The 12,923-nt window shown below is 45.8% G+C and overlaps 1 protein-coding gene across 2 annotated transcripts; it reads right to left on the bottom strand.

The window, feature by feature from the left end:
• Positions 1-247: 247 nt before the first annotated feature.
• Positions 248-5,477, bottom strand: LOC136542769 (sodium/hydrogen exchanger 1-like). Of its 2 annotated transcripts, none has more exons than XM_066535360.1 (14): positions 4,804-5,477; positions 4,570-4,688; positions 3,513-3,610; positions 3,054-3,113; positions 2,911-2,957; positions 2,570-2,764; positions 2,433-2,479; positions 2,258-2,324; positions 2,073-2,173; positions 1,877-1,978; positions 1,641-1,779; positions 1,485-1,547; positions 1,304-1,387; positions 248-829 (listed from the first exon to the last, which is right to left on the bottom strand). In XM_066535360.1, exons 1-14 carry the CDS (start codon positions 4,978-4,980, stop codon positions 509-511), a joined length of 1,620 nt encoding a protein of 539 aa, XP_066391457.1. In that variant the 5' UTR covers positions 4,981-5,477; the 3' UTR covers positions 248-508. The 2 variants fall into 2 exon arrangements, 1 of the variants encoding a protein (XP_066391457.1); XR_010780770.1 differs by having other exon boundaries at positions 692-829; positions 904-1,387.
• Positions 5,478-12,923: the final 7,446 nt, after the last annotated feature.

Here is a 12,923-nt window from a genome sequence, read left to right as displayed (position 1 = left end):
TTGTAGAACTCAGAACCGTAATGGGCCATAGGCCAACTTCCATTTAAAAAACACTCATCTTACACACCAAGCCCATTTCAAAACCAGAGAAAATGAAAAATAAAATTAAGGTGGCCTCCCGAGACCATGCTTTGGATCAGGTCGACGCCACGGCACGGCAACGCACATTCAAGTGGATGGGCCGGTGCTTGCCAGCATTTCGGCCATCCAAACAAAACGAGTAGTTGTACAGGCCTGCTAGCTTACATACAATAAGAAGATACAATACAAATGGGTGTTTTTATCTACAAAATTTTACAGCCTTGTCATACACAAACTCAAGACCCCCCAGTTACCAGGGCTGCTCTTCTTCATAACCAATTGACCCCTCCTCGCCGTTGCTAACGCATCATCAGAAGTTGTCAACAAACAAAAACATCATCTGACCATTAGCAGCCAAAACTCCACTCACCAAGACCACGTCTTCTTCGTCTCTTGGTGTCAAACGCTTTGTTCCCTTTGGCAGTGTTCACCGTCCGGCATGGACGCTCTGCTCAGTGGGCGATCCGGGGGAGAAGGGCACGAACCCGCGGCCGCCAAACATGGGCCGCATCAGCGCGTCATCAAACTTGCGCCAGTAGTAGTGCACCGTGTGGGTCGGCTTGCTGAGGAGCATCCGGAGGCTGGACGGCCTCACAATCTGAGCGGACGCCGTCTCGAGGTCAGAGCCCTGCATGCTCGTCAGGAGAGGGGAGTGCAGGGACTTGGGTGACGACGGCTCAGAGGCAACCGTGTTGCTCGAGGCAGGGAGCAGTAACCGGATCAATGGCTTCGTCATCATCCCAAACACCTGATGGTCATTGCAAAATGTCAGAAACATTCAGATTGTCAAGTTGGTAAAAAATGATCTGGTGACTGTAGTACCTGTATAACTCTACATGGCATGTATCATAATCCTAAAAAGTTCTGTTCAGCTATTTTGAAAGCCATGCTAATGTGAACAAAGTCAATGAAAGTAGGGTGATCTCTTCAGACAGGATGAGGGGACCGGATTGAGTTCTCGGAACAATATATGGTCCTGTCAGTAATCTAATTAGAAAGGATAAGGTCCTGTTTGCCACTACAAACTTCCAGATTTAATTCTCATGACACCTGACGTGACTAGTGTGACGCGAAAATCGACTTGGAAGCCTTTTGGGTTAGCTCAATGGTGACTGGTGGGCATCCATTATTTGGGTGAGAATGCAGATTCGTCAGGGCACGGGCATGCTACATGATAAGCTGACACATTGCATCAGAGGAATATCGGAACAAGATGACTCACCATAGTGCTAAACAGGACGACAGTGATTGTGCTGGTAATCATTATCGCATTGCCGCGCAGCTGAGTGTGTCCAGATCTTGTGAACTGCAGTTGCAAGAGGAAGAGTTAAACTTGGAGAAGAAACTGGCAGATCCTTCTAGAGGGAACGGGTGCGAAGTTGGACAAGGCAAAGAACACAAACCTTGTTGTAAGCGAGAGCAATGGACACGGCGCCTCTGATCAGTCCAGCCCACCAAATTACAATCTATCGAAGGATTCAGTTAGCCAAATTAGATGGTCCTTTTATAAACAAAAAAAAAAAGATGAAAGATGTTGTAATTATGCAGCAATTACTCACTTGTTGTCTCAATGTTATTTTCTCCAATGGAGACTTCTTTGTCAAGTTGGACAAAAACGACAATGGGAAAACAAATGCAGCTCTGCCCACCAGAACCAATCCTAGCAAAATCGAGCTTATGCCAATGGATTTGCCCGGGCTGAAAATGGGAACAAAGAAATTTCAGTCTTTGCAAACAGAAAGTTATATATTAAAGTTAGGTATCGAACTATATGTGAAAAGTACATGTATATGACCTGTCACTGGCAAATTCCCACTTCTCGATATCGAGGGCATCCATGCCAACATATAGGAAGAGAAAAATCTCAGCAATGAAGGACAAAGTTGCAAAGGCATGCCTAAGTGAATGAAAAAGTCAAAAGAAATTCAGTCAGCATTCATTTATTAAACAAAATAGGAACATTACTAATGAAAGTAACAAGGAATAATTACTTGGTTGTAACTCTTGAGCTCTCTGTCACATTATGCCAAGTGTAATGCGACATCACAATACCGCAGAAGAATACAGTAAGAATACCACTCAGATCTAGCAACTGCAAATACCATATAAATAAAGTAAGTTAACAAAATAAGACAACAAATGTGAATTTCCATGCCGCATCTGATCAGTGGTGCACCTCGGCCAGCATATATGAGAGGTAAGCCATGAGCATCATAAGTGCAACCTCACGGTCAGTGGAATGCCTGAAATCAGCATAGCAAGCAGCCAAGTTAATACTTAGAAAACATATCGTTGATGTGTTCAAAGTGTATAAAATCGTTGACTAGTAAGCGTTTCTTAGTTTAACTCACCTTCCTATATATAGCTTCTTAATTATGTACGCACTGAGCAATCCAGTCTGCCAAAGGTATAAAGAACATTAATTTTGACTGTTGACTGATCCAATCAAGATAGTTATACAGTATATAAATGAGAGTATCAGACTTACAAACACTCCAAGTAAGGTGCTTGACAAGAATAAATAACAGAAATTTCCCAAGAACTTCAGCACAACGGCTACATCGATGTGGTTAAGATCAAAGTTCTGGAGTGCGTTGAAGAGCACAACAGATGTGGCATCGTTCACAACTCCTTCGCCGAACACAAGACTGTACAAAAGGGGCGTCTCATCCTGATGGAGGACCTGTTTTCGACAAAATGATGACAAGCACATTATATTACTATGTAAGGACCAGGTCCCTCTCAAGAGTCAAGATACTATTTCAATTTCATTAAGAAAAAGATACTATTTGAAAATGAAGGGATCATGAGATTGTTCCAACAACAAACCTGCAGTGTGCAGACAGAATCTGTTGCAGAAAAGATAGCTCCAATAGCTGCAATTATGACAGATCAGAAAGAGATGAGGCTCCACATGGTGACACCATTATTTATAGGGAGTGCATAATGTGGAAGTCGCAATGATGGCTTACCGAGAAAATCCCCGACATCTAACGTTCCAATGTTCATTCTGCTGAATATCGCTATTGCACCTGAAATATAGTATTGAGTGGCAGACATCAGAGATGCCGAAAGGTGGAAGTGCATAGTGGAGCAGCATGCATAGTGGAGCAGCACAACACAAAAGCCTACCATATACTAAATCCGTTCCAAATTACAGTTCGTTTGACTTTTTTTTGCCTCAAGTTTGACCACTCGTTTTATTCAAAAATTTGTGCAAAATATCACTTCTTTTGTTGCGGCTTGCTTTATTAACAAAAGTTCTTCAAGAATGACTTAAATTTGACTATATTGGCACAAATTTTTTGAATAAGACGAACTATAATTTGGAACGGAGGGAGTAATGACTAACTTTGTTACAGGTTTTACAAATCAACTCAGTACGAAAATCACAAGGGAAGAATTAAGGATAATGCTTGGAAACAACATACCGAGAGAGATAGTGAAGAAGGATATCATTGTCCCAACAGCACCAAATAACGTGATTGTCATGAAATTCCGGAAGAATTGTTTCTTCTTCACCTGGAACCTGGCGAGGAAATATTTGTGAGAATCTTGAACATTATACGTATAAGAACCAGAAAGCTGAGGTAAGCCGTAAAAGAACCATCAAACTAGAGGGGATTGGCACTATGGACTCAAAAGACCCTTCAGTTTCTGCTTAAGGAGTCACAACAATTCACAGCATCCCTTCAACCTCAGTCCTACGTACATCAGTAACTTTCAGAGCAAGGTTTAAATGCCGCAGCCTCCAGCAAGTTCATACTACCATGGCTTTGGGTTGTCTCAGAAACTGATCAGATAAGGACTCCTAAGCAACAGGACCACTCCCTCGTGGTCCCTCATGGTGTCAGATGATTAGCACTGAGTACTGACCCATAAAATGGTATCAACCAGGAGGTCCTATGGCACAGTCATAGATATTCTACCGTTTCACGGTTTCAGTAGTAATTTTTTTTTCAATGTCTCACTAGCATCAGGCAAGGGTCAAGAATTCCAATCGGCAGCCGCAGGCTGCAGCTGGCAAGTAAGGTACGTATTCCAGAGCAACGACAAAACAAACAGCCATGTTTTACCTACCAATACAGAAAGGGAAAAGTGGTGGAATAAAAAAATGCTTACGACATGCAAGTATGAACCAGACATTCGTGAGAAGATGGACAGCTAGGCCCAGAAGAAAAAACAAGATCGAACCCTACTGCCAGCCCGCAACGCTCCACTCAATCATGTCTACAGCCAGCCCTACTGCCTCTCTGTTCGCTTCTCTTATAATCCGTCTTTTTTAGCTGAAACAGTGTTTTTCTCTCCCGACAAATCAACCGGACGGCTTGTTTTTTCAGCGAAGCGAACGGGCCAGAGAGATATTCCCAGGAAACCTTAATAACCTCATAGATATGCTAGTAACTGCTTGTCTGCTTCCACTAACAAAACCAGAATTCAGCAAAAGCATGTGCCAGGAAGCAATGGCGTGCTTTGGCTTTGGCTTACCCGGCATTGAAGATGATGGGAGGGAGGAGGTAGATGAAGAAGAGGTCCTCGCTGAAGACGAGGATGTGCGAGCTCTTCCCCTTGGTGGTCAGCAGGATGACCACGCCGGTACACAGCCCCTGTCGCCGCCAAGCCCAGCAAGCAAAAGCAGACATTATAATGAGCATCGTCGGCATTCGCCGAGGGAGAGAGACAGCAGGAGCTGCAGCAGCATCGATGAGCATGCGTGCTTACGATGATGAGCGCGGTGATGGACTCGTTGACCCAGCGGTTCTCCTCCAGGAGGTGGCCGAGGACGATGCAGGCGCAGAGCAGCGCGACGAAGAGGTTGATGGACACCACCGACGCGTGGTCGGAGGTGGAGCTCAGCACGCCCAGCCGCACCAGCTCCGACACCACGCCGAACCCCATGCCGCCCGCCCTCCTCCAATCAGGCAAGCAGGCAGAGGCGGCCGGAAGAAGAATCCAATCCCCCTCGCTCCCCCCCGCGCGCGGCCGCGGAGAAGACGCGAAGTTTAGCCGAGCCCGCCCGGCCTTAACTTACTGCAGGGGAATGGCTAACTTTGGCCGCCCAAACAACCCAGGAAAACTCCCACGGCCGGAGATAGACGACGCTGGCCGCGACCGGAGAATCTGAACAGAAGAGAGCTCGACAGGGCGCGCGGAGGAGAAAAAGGAAAACAGAAGAAAAAAAAAAATCGACGCTTTTCTTTCCCCTCGTGCGCCGCCGCTCCCGGGCGTCAGAAGAATCCCGAGGAGGGCGCGGAAAGTTCGCCGAGAGAGGGAAGATTCAACAGAGACGACCGAGCGGCGGCGGCGGCGGAACGAACCGTCGCGCGAATGGCGGCAGGCGGCTTGGAAATCTGGAGGTCTCGGATGGTTTCGCGCGAAGCTCTTCCCTTCGGATTTCGGTTGGCCTGCCTGCGAGTATTTAAAGAGAACGTGGTGCTGGCGGGGTGGGCACGTGGCTGTCGGAGATTGGCCCGTTCTGGTGCGCGGTGTTCCAAGGGACAACCCGGTGCTGCGGCTGTGGCAATCTGGATCGCCCAGGTGGATCCGCTGCGGCCACCCGTCCTTGCAGCTTGGAACGGGGAGGAGTTTGCTCTCAAGTTTAAATATTGGTTTTTTAGGATCTTTTTTATGCAGAGTTTTGAGATGATTCAAAACATGTCATGTTTGGTTTTTTGCAGGATACATACAGCTAGTAGTATAAGATGGTGTTCCATGTCGTAGTTGTGTTTGTGACCTTTTTTCGTTATCTTTCTTTTTGGCATGTGAAACCTAACCATTTTCTATTTTTGCATGTGAACGTCGGCATGTGCTAGCTAACTTCACTTTTTCCTTTTTGTTTTTGAGAAAGGTGCTGATAACTTCCCTGTGCCACCTTTTTATTTGTTATTACTAAATTCCTTTTGAATTATAAAAATGGGTTTGGAATTTGTATGGCTATAAGTTCATGTCTAGATGGTGTGTCGATCATTTGATTTCTATCATTTAAATGATCTCGTTTTCTTCAAATGAAAAGCATGTCTCCAATGCGATTCTTTACATCTCAAATGCATTATTAGATCAATGGCATGAAAAATCATCGGAGTAATTATAGTATTTATATTTTTATCCAATTTCTCTTTCTTTTTTTTGTAAAACACACACTAAAAAAGCATATGCTCACATGCATATGCCTTCTTCTTTTTTCTTGCGCATTGTAAACGGATGACATCACGGGTGGTAGGAACAGTAACGAAATGTTTTTTTTTCTTTTTTGAGAGAAGAGAAGAGAAAATGCAAATGAAGGGGACAAGAACAAATGCTCATGGTAAATGCATGCATGTATGCCTGCATCTGCATGCAACAAACAATCATGTTTAAGCAGGTCCGGAAACAATCTAGTACTACTGGCTATACTCGCTGGTTTGAAACTTGACTGAAATTGGCTGAAAAATACTGTTTTGGCTGAATTTTTGTGAGAGAAAAACACTGTTCCGGCTAAAAAAAGAAGCCGAACAAGCCGTATATGGGGTAAACTAAACAGGGCCTTAATCTGACCTTTGAACGATGGAAAAGTCGCCTTTCGAACGAAGTGTGTGTACGTAAGTTCCACGCATGTTCTTTCTGATTCCGCATTGGAAACTCCGATTCCGTCGTCTGTCTGCATGAATTAAGTTGGCTCCCGGAGTTATTTTTTGACGACTGCAAAATATATATAAAGCAAAATATAAACTCGTGACCAATTGATGGTCTAATGAATGTTGATGGGATGGATTGCATCATCAAGTTGTTGATAAGAGCCAGTGTCCAAACATGAACTCATCACAAGAAAGTTCGTTTTGGTTAGTTGGTTTAGTACTTTTGATCACCACTAGTACCGGCCATAAATACGTTTGGAGCAAGGGAATTTCTACTTTCCTTTATTTTCCAGACCATTATATCCTTTTTTTTAAGGGTCTGTTTGATAGACCTGCCTTTGCTCTAGATTCTATATGGAATCCGATTCTCTGACTAGAACCTTTTTCTATGATTCTCTAGGATAAGACTCTACGTGCTGTGATTCTACATGTAGTGTGAATTAGGATAAATTATTTTTTTTAGCTCCTAGTCTCTAGTTTTTTGTTTAGAGAACTACTTTACATAATCAATATAAAGTCACTTTGCAGTTAAAAAACAAACTATTTGGCAGAGCAACTTCTGAATTTAACCTGAAAGATGTTCTGGGAGCTGTACCAAACAGATTCCAAATTTGATAGCATGTTCTATGCTCGTGATAGTACTCTGTATTATTATTCAAAATTTGCATGGGCTCACTAAGCTATATGTATATAGAAGAAGCAATTCCAGTAGTGTGGTACTACTCTTTCCTGCATGCTGGTTGCACGTGGTGCCTGGAATCAAAAGGCTGTACCTGACACGCCTTGTTCTGCTGGCTTAATCATTGCATTGGTGATCTCCTCCTGCACTAATCCCGATTCAGGCTGGGTTTAGTTCACGAATTTGGGGAATTTGACTACCGTAGCACTTTTGTTTTTTTTTGGCAATTAGTGTTTAATTATAGACTAATTAGGCTCAAAACGTTCGTCTCGCAATTTTCAACCAAACTGTGCAATTAATTTTTTTTCGTCTACATTTAATGCTCCATGCATGTATCGTAAGATTCGATGTGATAGCTACTGTAGCACTTTTTGGGAAACTTTTTGAAAACTAAACAAGCACTCACTTTGCTATGTCAGGGGTGTCTGGTTCAGCAGGAGCTCCTAAATCTAAGTCATATTTAATTATTTTTTATCCAAACACTATGATTAAATTAGACTAAAAGGGTTTTAGTCCTGAGTAGCAACTCTAAAGTGACTAAATGAGACTAAATTTTTTAGGAGGGACTAAAGTTTAGCAGTCCAAACCAAGCACCCCTTAGGGCGTCCCCAACAACTAGATATTTGGCTAACTATTCTGACGTGGACAGAAAGAAAAGTAGGAGAGAGAGTAGTCATGAGCGATGAACAAATAATTGATCTATTTCACGTAGCCTAAGAGTACGTGAGAGGAACATGTATGTCCAATAGTACATAAAAAATAAGAACATATAAAAATAGTCTTTGCTTTTATCTCTCACCTCCACATAAGCTAGCTACGTAGCTAGCACCATTGCGGACGCTCTGATCTGAGATCCAATCGGGAGCCTTGACTTGCTCTCCTGATAAGTTGACTGCCATGCCAGCCCCCTCACATCTGAGATCCAATCGGGAGCCTTGACGTACCGTGTTCGGCTGGGGTTGGCTGGTTGGCTGGGCTGGCCAGCCCCCTCACATGGACACTGTTCCAACGAACCAGCCAGCAGTATTTTTCTCTCACATAAACGAACCAGCAACGATACGAACCCGCCAATTGAACAGGTTGATGTTAGAATTAATTTTTAATTTTTTTCGTGTTGTACCAAATACGACACTTTAGATCATCAACATGCTCGTTTCGGCTAAAATGGCTTATAATCCATGGCTGAAAGTACTGCTGGCTGGTTTGATGTGAGAGAAAAACACTGTTCAAACCATATATTATAAGTCAGATACGAGCGAATAAGTCGAAATGAACAGGCTGCATGCCATGACCCGTCCTCAACCACACACTACAGTCTTATGGGGTGTTTGGATCCAGCTACTAAAATTTAGGAGGTACGTCGGAAGGATGGTGTATGGGGTGTTCGGATACTAATAAAAAAATAAATTACATAACCCGTCAGTACTCCACGAGACGATTTTTTTAAGCCTAATTAATCCGTCATTAGCACATATTTACTATAGCAAAACATTGTCAAATCATGGACTAATTAGGCTTAAAAGATTCGTCTCGCAAATTAGTCGCAAACTATGCAATTAGTTTCGTAATTGATCTATATTTAATACTCCATGTATGTGTCCAAACATCCGATGAGATATCGACTAAAATTTAGAAGGGGCAACCAAACACCCCCTTATTAGTTCCAACTCTACTGATCTGAAAGATGGAAGAGTCGACGATGGCATACATTGTGTTTAGTGACGCTAAATTCCATGCATATAATATGGGCCTCTTTGGCAATGTTCCTGTGTGTTCCGGCTCTGTCACTGTTCACGCAATGTAGCCGGAGCAGCACGAGTAGGAAAACGAGCTTCGCCGGCTCCATGAACAGTGCTCTGTGAACAGTGAGACAAAAAAAGTAGGAGGGAGAAAAACGACTTCGGTGAACAGTATAGAAGAGAGAAAAATAGCTCTATGAACAGTCAATGCCAGTGGAAGCCGGAGCCACGAGAGCCGAAACAAACGGGCCTATATTCCGCGCTCAATATTCCGCGCTCATCGGAAAATCCAAAACCTCTCTCTGTCCGTCTCTCCATTTCAGTTCCCGGCGTTTTTGACCGCGGAAATTAAAACTTGCTTTCCCGTGTCGCCTTTCGCCTCCCCGCGCGCCCGTGACCTATGATTGATATCGATAGATGCGTACGTCCATGATATGGTCCAATCAACGGTGAGATCGATATGAGGACTTAATTGCATGGACCAAATAAAACCTGTCACGGCAACACAACCTAACAACTCACAAGAAAGTTCCGTTGGGTCATCGTTTTAATTTTCTCCTGGGGCATGAAATTTACTAGAAGTACTCCCTCGGTACCGATAAAGAAAATCATTTAGACAGTATTTAGCATACTAAAAAATAATTAATTAGGGTAGAGTTTTTCCTGTCTACCTCTATTAAATACGGTTGCGGGTCCTTCGTAGACAATAACCTCACGCAGCTTGATTGGTTAGCGCAGCAACTCCCAAGACTTGAGGTTCTAGGTTTGATTCTTCACGGACGCAATTTTTTGCCGTGCGCGATTTTAGCGTTTGCCTCTATCTGTTGCGCGTGTGCGTTTGCATGACACTGTGTGGTTGCATGGCGCACGCTAGCCGATCGTTTTTTTTACGTTTGCCTTCGTCTATTGCGCACGCGTGGGTGTGTCTTTGTTGCATCGCGCGCATTAGCGTTCCGTCGCTTGTTTTTCCTTCTTTCGCGCGTCCGTTTTCGTTGCATGGTGCGTTGGCGCTGGCGCTCGCTCGCGTTTCGCTATTTAAACACCCCGTGCAACTCGCTTGGACAAGAACGAGCGAGTTCATTTGCTAGCTTAGAGTCACACATGGCCAGTTCATTTGGTACCTTTGATCTGAATGCGCCGGTACTGGAAGACGAAGACGGCAATGGTGGGTTCGACCTCAACGAGTTTCCGTTGGAAATTGGCAACGGTAATGTCTCATAGTATCATGGCTAGTTCAGATCTTATTAGTTTCATGTGTCACATGGCCAGTTCATTTCTTTGCAAATTAGTAGAAACAAATGCATATTAGCTTGAATGAATGGGACATGTAACCTTACTGTTTTTTCTTTGCATCATGCTTCATCTTCATATGCTCCTCCAACTTCTTCAAAACGTTCTCAGGCACAAGTATGGTGTCGGTGCAGAAAGTGACCAACAAGTAAATATTTGTAGTTTTGCCGCACGTTGTGATCGGAGGTGGCCTAGCACTCAATGACACAGAGTTTATACTGGTTCAGGCAACATGCCCTACGTCCAGTTTGAGTCGGTCGGTGACTTTATTCCTGAGCCCAGGTGCTCGAAGTTTGTAGTGGGGTTACAAACGAGAAGGAGAAAGATAGGGTGCGCGAGTGGTCCGGTCGGCTCTGGTCAGAAGGGCCGAGAGCGACAGGAGCTCCTCTATGAACTAAGTGTTCAAGCGTGTGCCTGAGGTCTGAACCTGGCGGTTCTGTGGTTGTGAGCTAGTGAACTTGGTCGATTTGAATTAGCTTGCATGAACTTGAATCAACTGAGTCTCTTGGGAGAGTGCATCCCCTTTTATAGATAAAGGAGATGGCCTTACAAGCAAGAGAGCGAGAGTTTGTATGCTTCTAAGTCTTGTTGCCCACGCCGGCGGGTACAGGAGGATGGTAGACGCCCACAACACTGTTGGATGTCGGTTGTATGTGGGAGGTTACGTTGTCTTGTTTTGGGTATGATATATGTCGGCACCTTCATATACTGTTGATGCCTAGAGGCATGTGAGGAGTTTCACCACGTTCACTCGGTACGGTAAATCCCGGCGCCCACAACACTGTCGATGCCTAGAGGCATGTGGGGGCCTTACCATATGAGAGTTAACGGCACCCACAATACTGTAGAGGAAAATATCGACACCCACAATACTGTTTATGTCAGTGTGGTTGCAGAGTACTGTTCCTACAGGTGACAGGGTACGGTCCCTGGTATCATAGTTTGACTTGAGCGCCTTGCATTGCTTTCTCCGTTCGTTCCCTGGTCCTTTCCGGGTGGGCGTCCCCGATCGGTTGGTCCTAGTCGGCTCTGGTTGCGCTAGTCGGAGAAGAGCAGTGAGCAGGGTCTTTGCATACCCCGGTCGGAGATGTGGGGTCGGAGTCGGAGGTAGTGCTTTGCCAGGCCTTCCGATCGGAGAGACCGTCTGGAGGCAGCTGGAGACCGAAGTGAGCACTCCGGTCGGCGAGGTGGGCCGGAGTCGATAAGTGGGCGTTGTTCCTCCTCGGCCAGACCATCCGGTCGGTGACTGGACCGCCCTTCTAGCCTGTTGTTTAGACTTTTGGGTCGGCCCATGAGTTTGCGTGCTGTTCTGCTTGGGTCGAGCCTTTGCGAGGAAGCCAGTCCGCGAGGGACCCCGGGTTTATGAACCCAACAGGAGCCCCCGAGCCCTTAGGCGATTCGGGTAGAATCATCTGGGGGGTTTTTGCCTTGACGGCGGGTGTGCGCGAGTGCACCCGTAGGTGTAGCCCCTGAGCCCCCAGGCGGTTCGGGCAGAATCGTTCGGGGGCTGTTTGTTAGTGGGCGTGTGTGCATGTTTTTAGTCAAAAAATGGAGTCGTCAACCAAGGCGTCGTTGCGCAGCCGTGGTGTTTAGTTGCTTTAGAGATTGGGTGAGATGGAGCTTGCGGATCCTGGCGTCGTTGCGCACCGTAGGATCGGGCGAGGCAGTTAGTTTAGTTAGTTTGGGATCGAGCGAGCCAGAGCTTGTAGATCCTGATGGGGCAAGATTGGGGTCACAGGCCCAGGTTGTTTTTGGAGCACAGTCGGAGCATAGCCAGATGGGGCGAGATCAGGATCGCAGACCCAGGTTGTTTTTAGAGCACAGTCGGAGCTTAGTCGGATGGGGCGAGATCGGGTCGCAAACCCAGGTGTTTGGAGCACAGTCGGAGCATAGCCGGATAGGGCGAGTTCAGGGTCGCAGACCCAGACATTTTTGTGTCTTGAGCCCCTAAGCCCTGTAGGGCCTTAGTAGGGGTCGGTGTGAGTTTGTGTGCATTACCCCATTCTTGGTTCCTCACAACCGGAGGGGCTAAGTTTTGTCGCTTGTACCGATCGCTCGGGCTCGAGTGACACGCTCGGTGAGTTCGCTAACGGGTATGATTGAGTGGAATTCGGGTCCGTCGTTAGTGACAGGGTCGGCATAGCCCTTTTGTGACATTCCACTGCTCCTTTACTTGCAACCCGGCAGATGCCTAGGTCGTTCCGGAGACCGACCCGGGTGGCCTAACGGCCTCTCCTCGATGGAGATTCTGAGGGCTTGGCAAGAGGTTCAGGATCGAACGAGAAGGTTGAGATGACCCTGTCTGCCAGACTGGACGTGGGCCGCATGGGGCTCATCTGTGTTTTTCTCCCCTGGCTCTGTTGTTGCTCATGTCGAATGAAGCAATTGCCGCTTCGTGATGCAACACGGAGCGTTGTGATGCATTTCGCTGCACATGCGATGCTTAGTTCTCGAGCCCCCAGGTAGCTCAGGGCCCGAATCGTCTAGGAGGCACGGGCGTATGGAATAAATGCACGTATG

This window comes from Miscanthus floridulus, chromosome 3 (assembly GCF_019320115.1).
Source record: "Miscanthus floridulus cultivar M001 chromosome 3, ASM1932011v1, whole genome shotgun sequence".
In the NCBI taxonomy this organism is placed as follows: Eukaryota; Viridiplantae; Streptophyta; class Magnoliopsida; order Poales; family Poaceae; genus Miscanthus; species Miscanthus floridulus.
The sequence above is the reverse complement of the archived record's forward strand: the minus strand, read 5'-3'. Positions and strand labels throughout refer to the sequence as shown.

Excerpts from the sequence above, each read along its gene's own strand:
- LOC136542769 (XM_066535360.1), bottom strand. The coding sequence starts at position 4,980 with ATGGGGTTCGGCGTGGTGTCGGAGCTGGTGCGGCTGGGCGTGCTGAGC. Across the intron at positions 4,689-4,803 it reads CCATCACCGCGCTCATCATC|GGGCTGTGTACCGGCGTGGT; the intron begins GTAAGCACGCAT and ends TGGCGGCGACAG. Across the intron at positions 1,780-1,876 it reads TGGGAATTTGCCAGTGACAG|CCCGGGCAAATCCATTGGCA; the intron begins GTCATATACATG and ends TCCCATTTTCAG.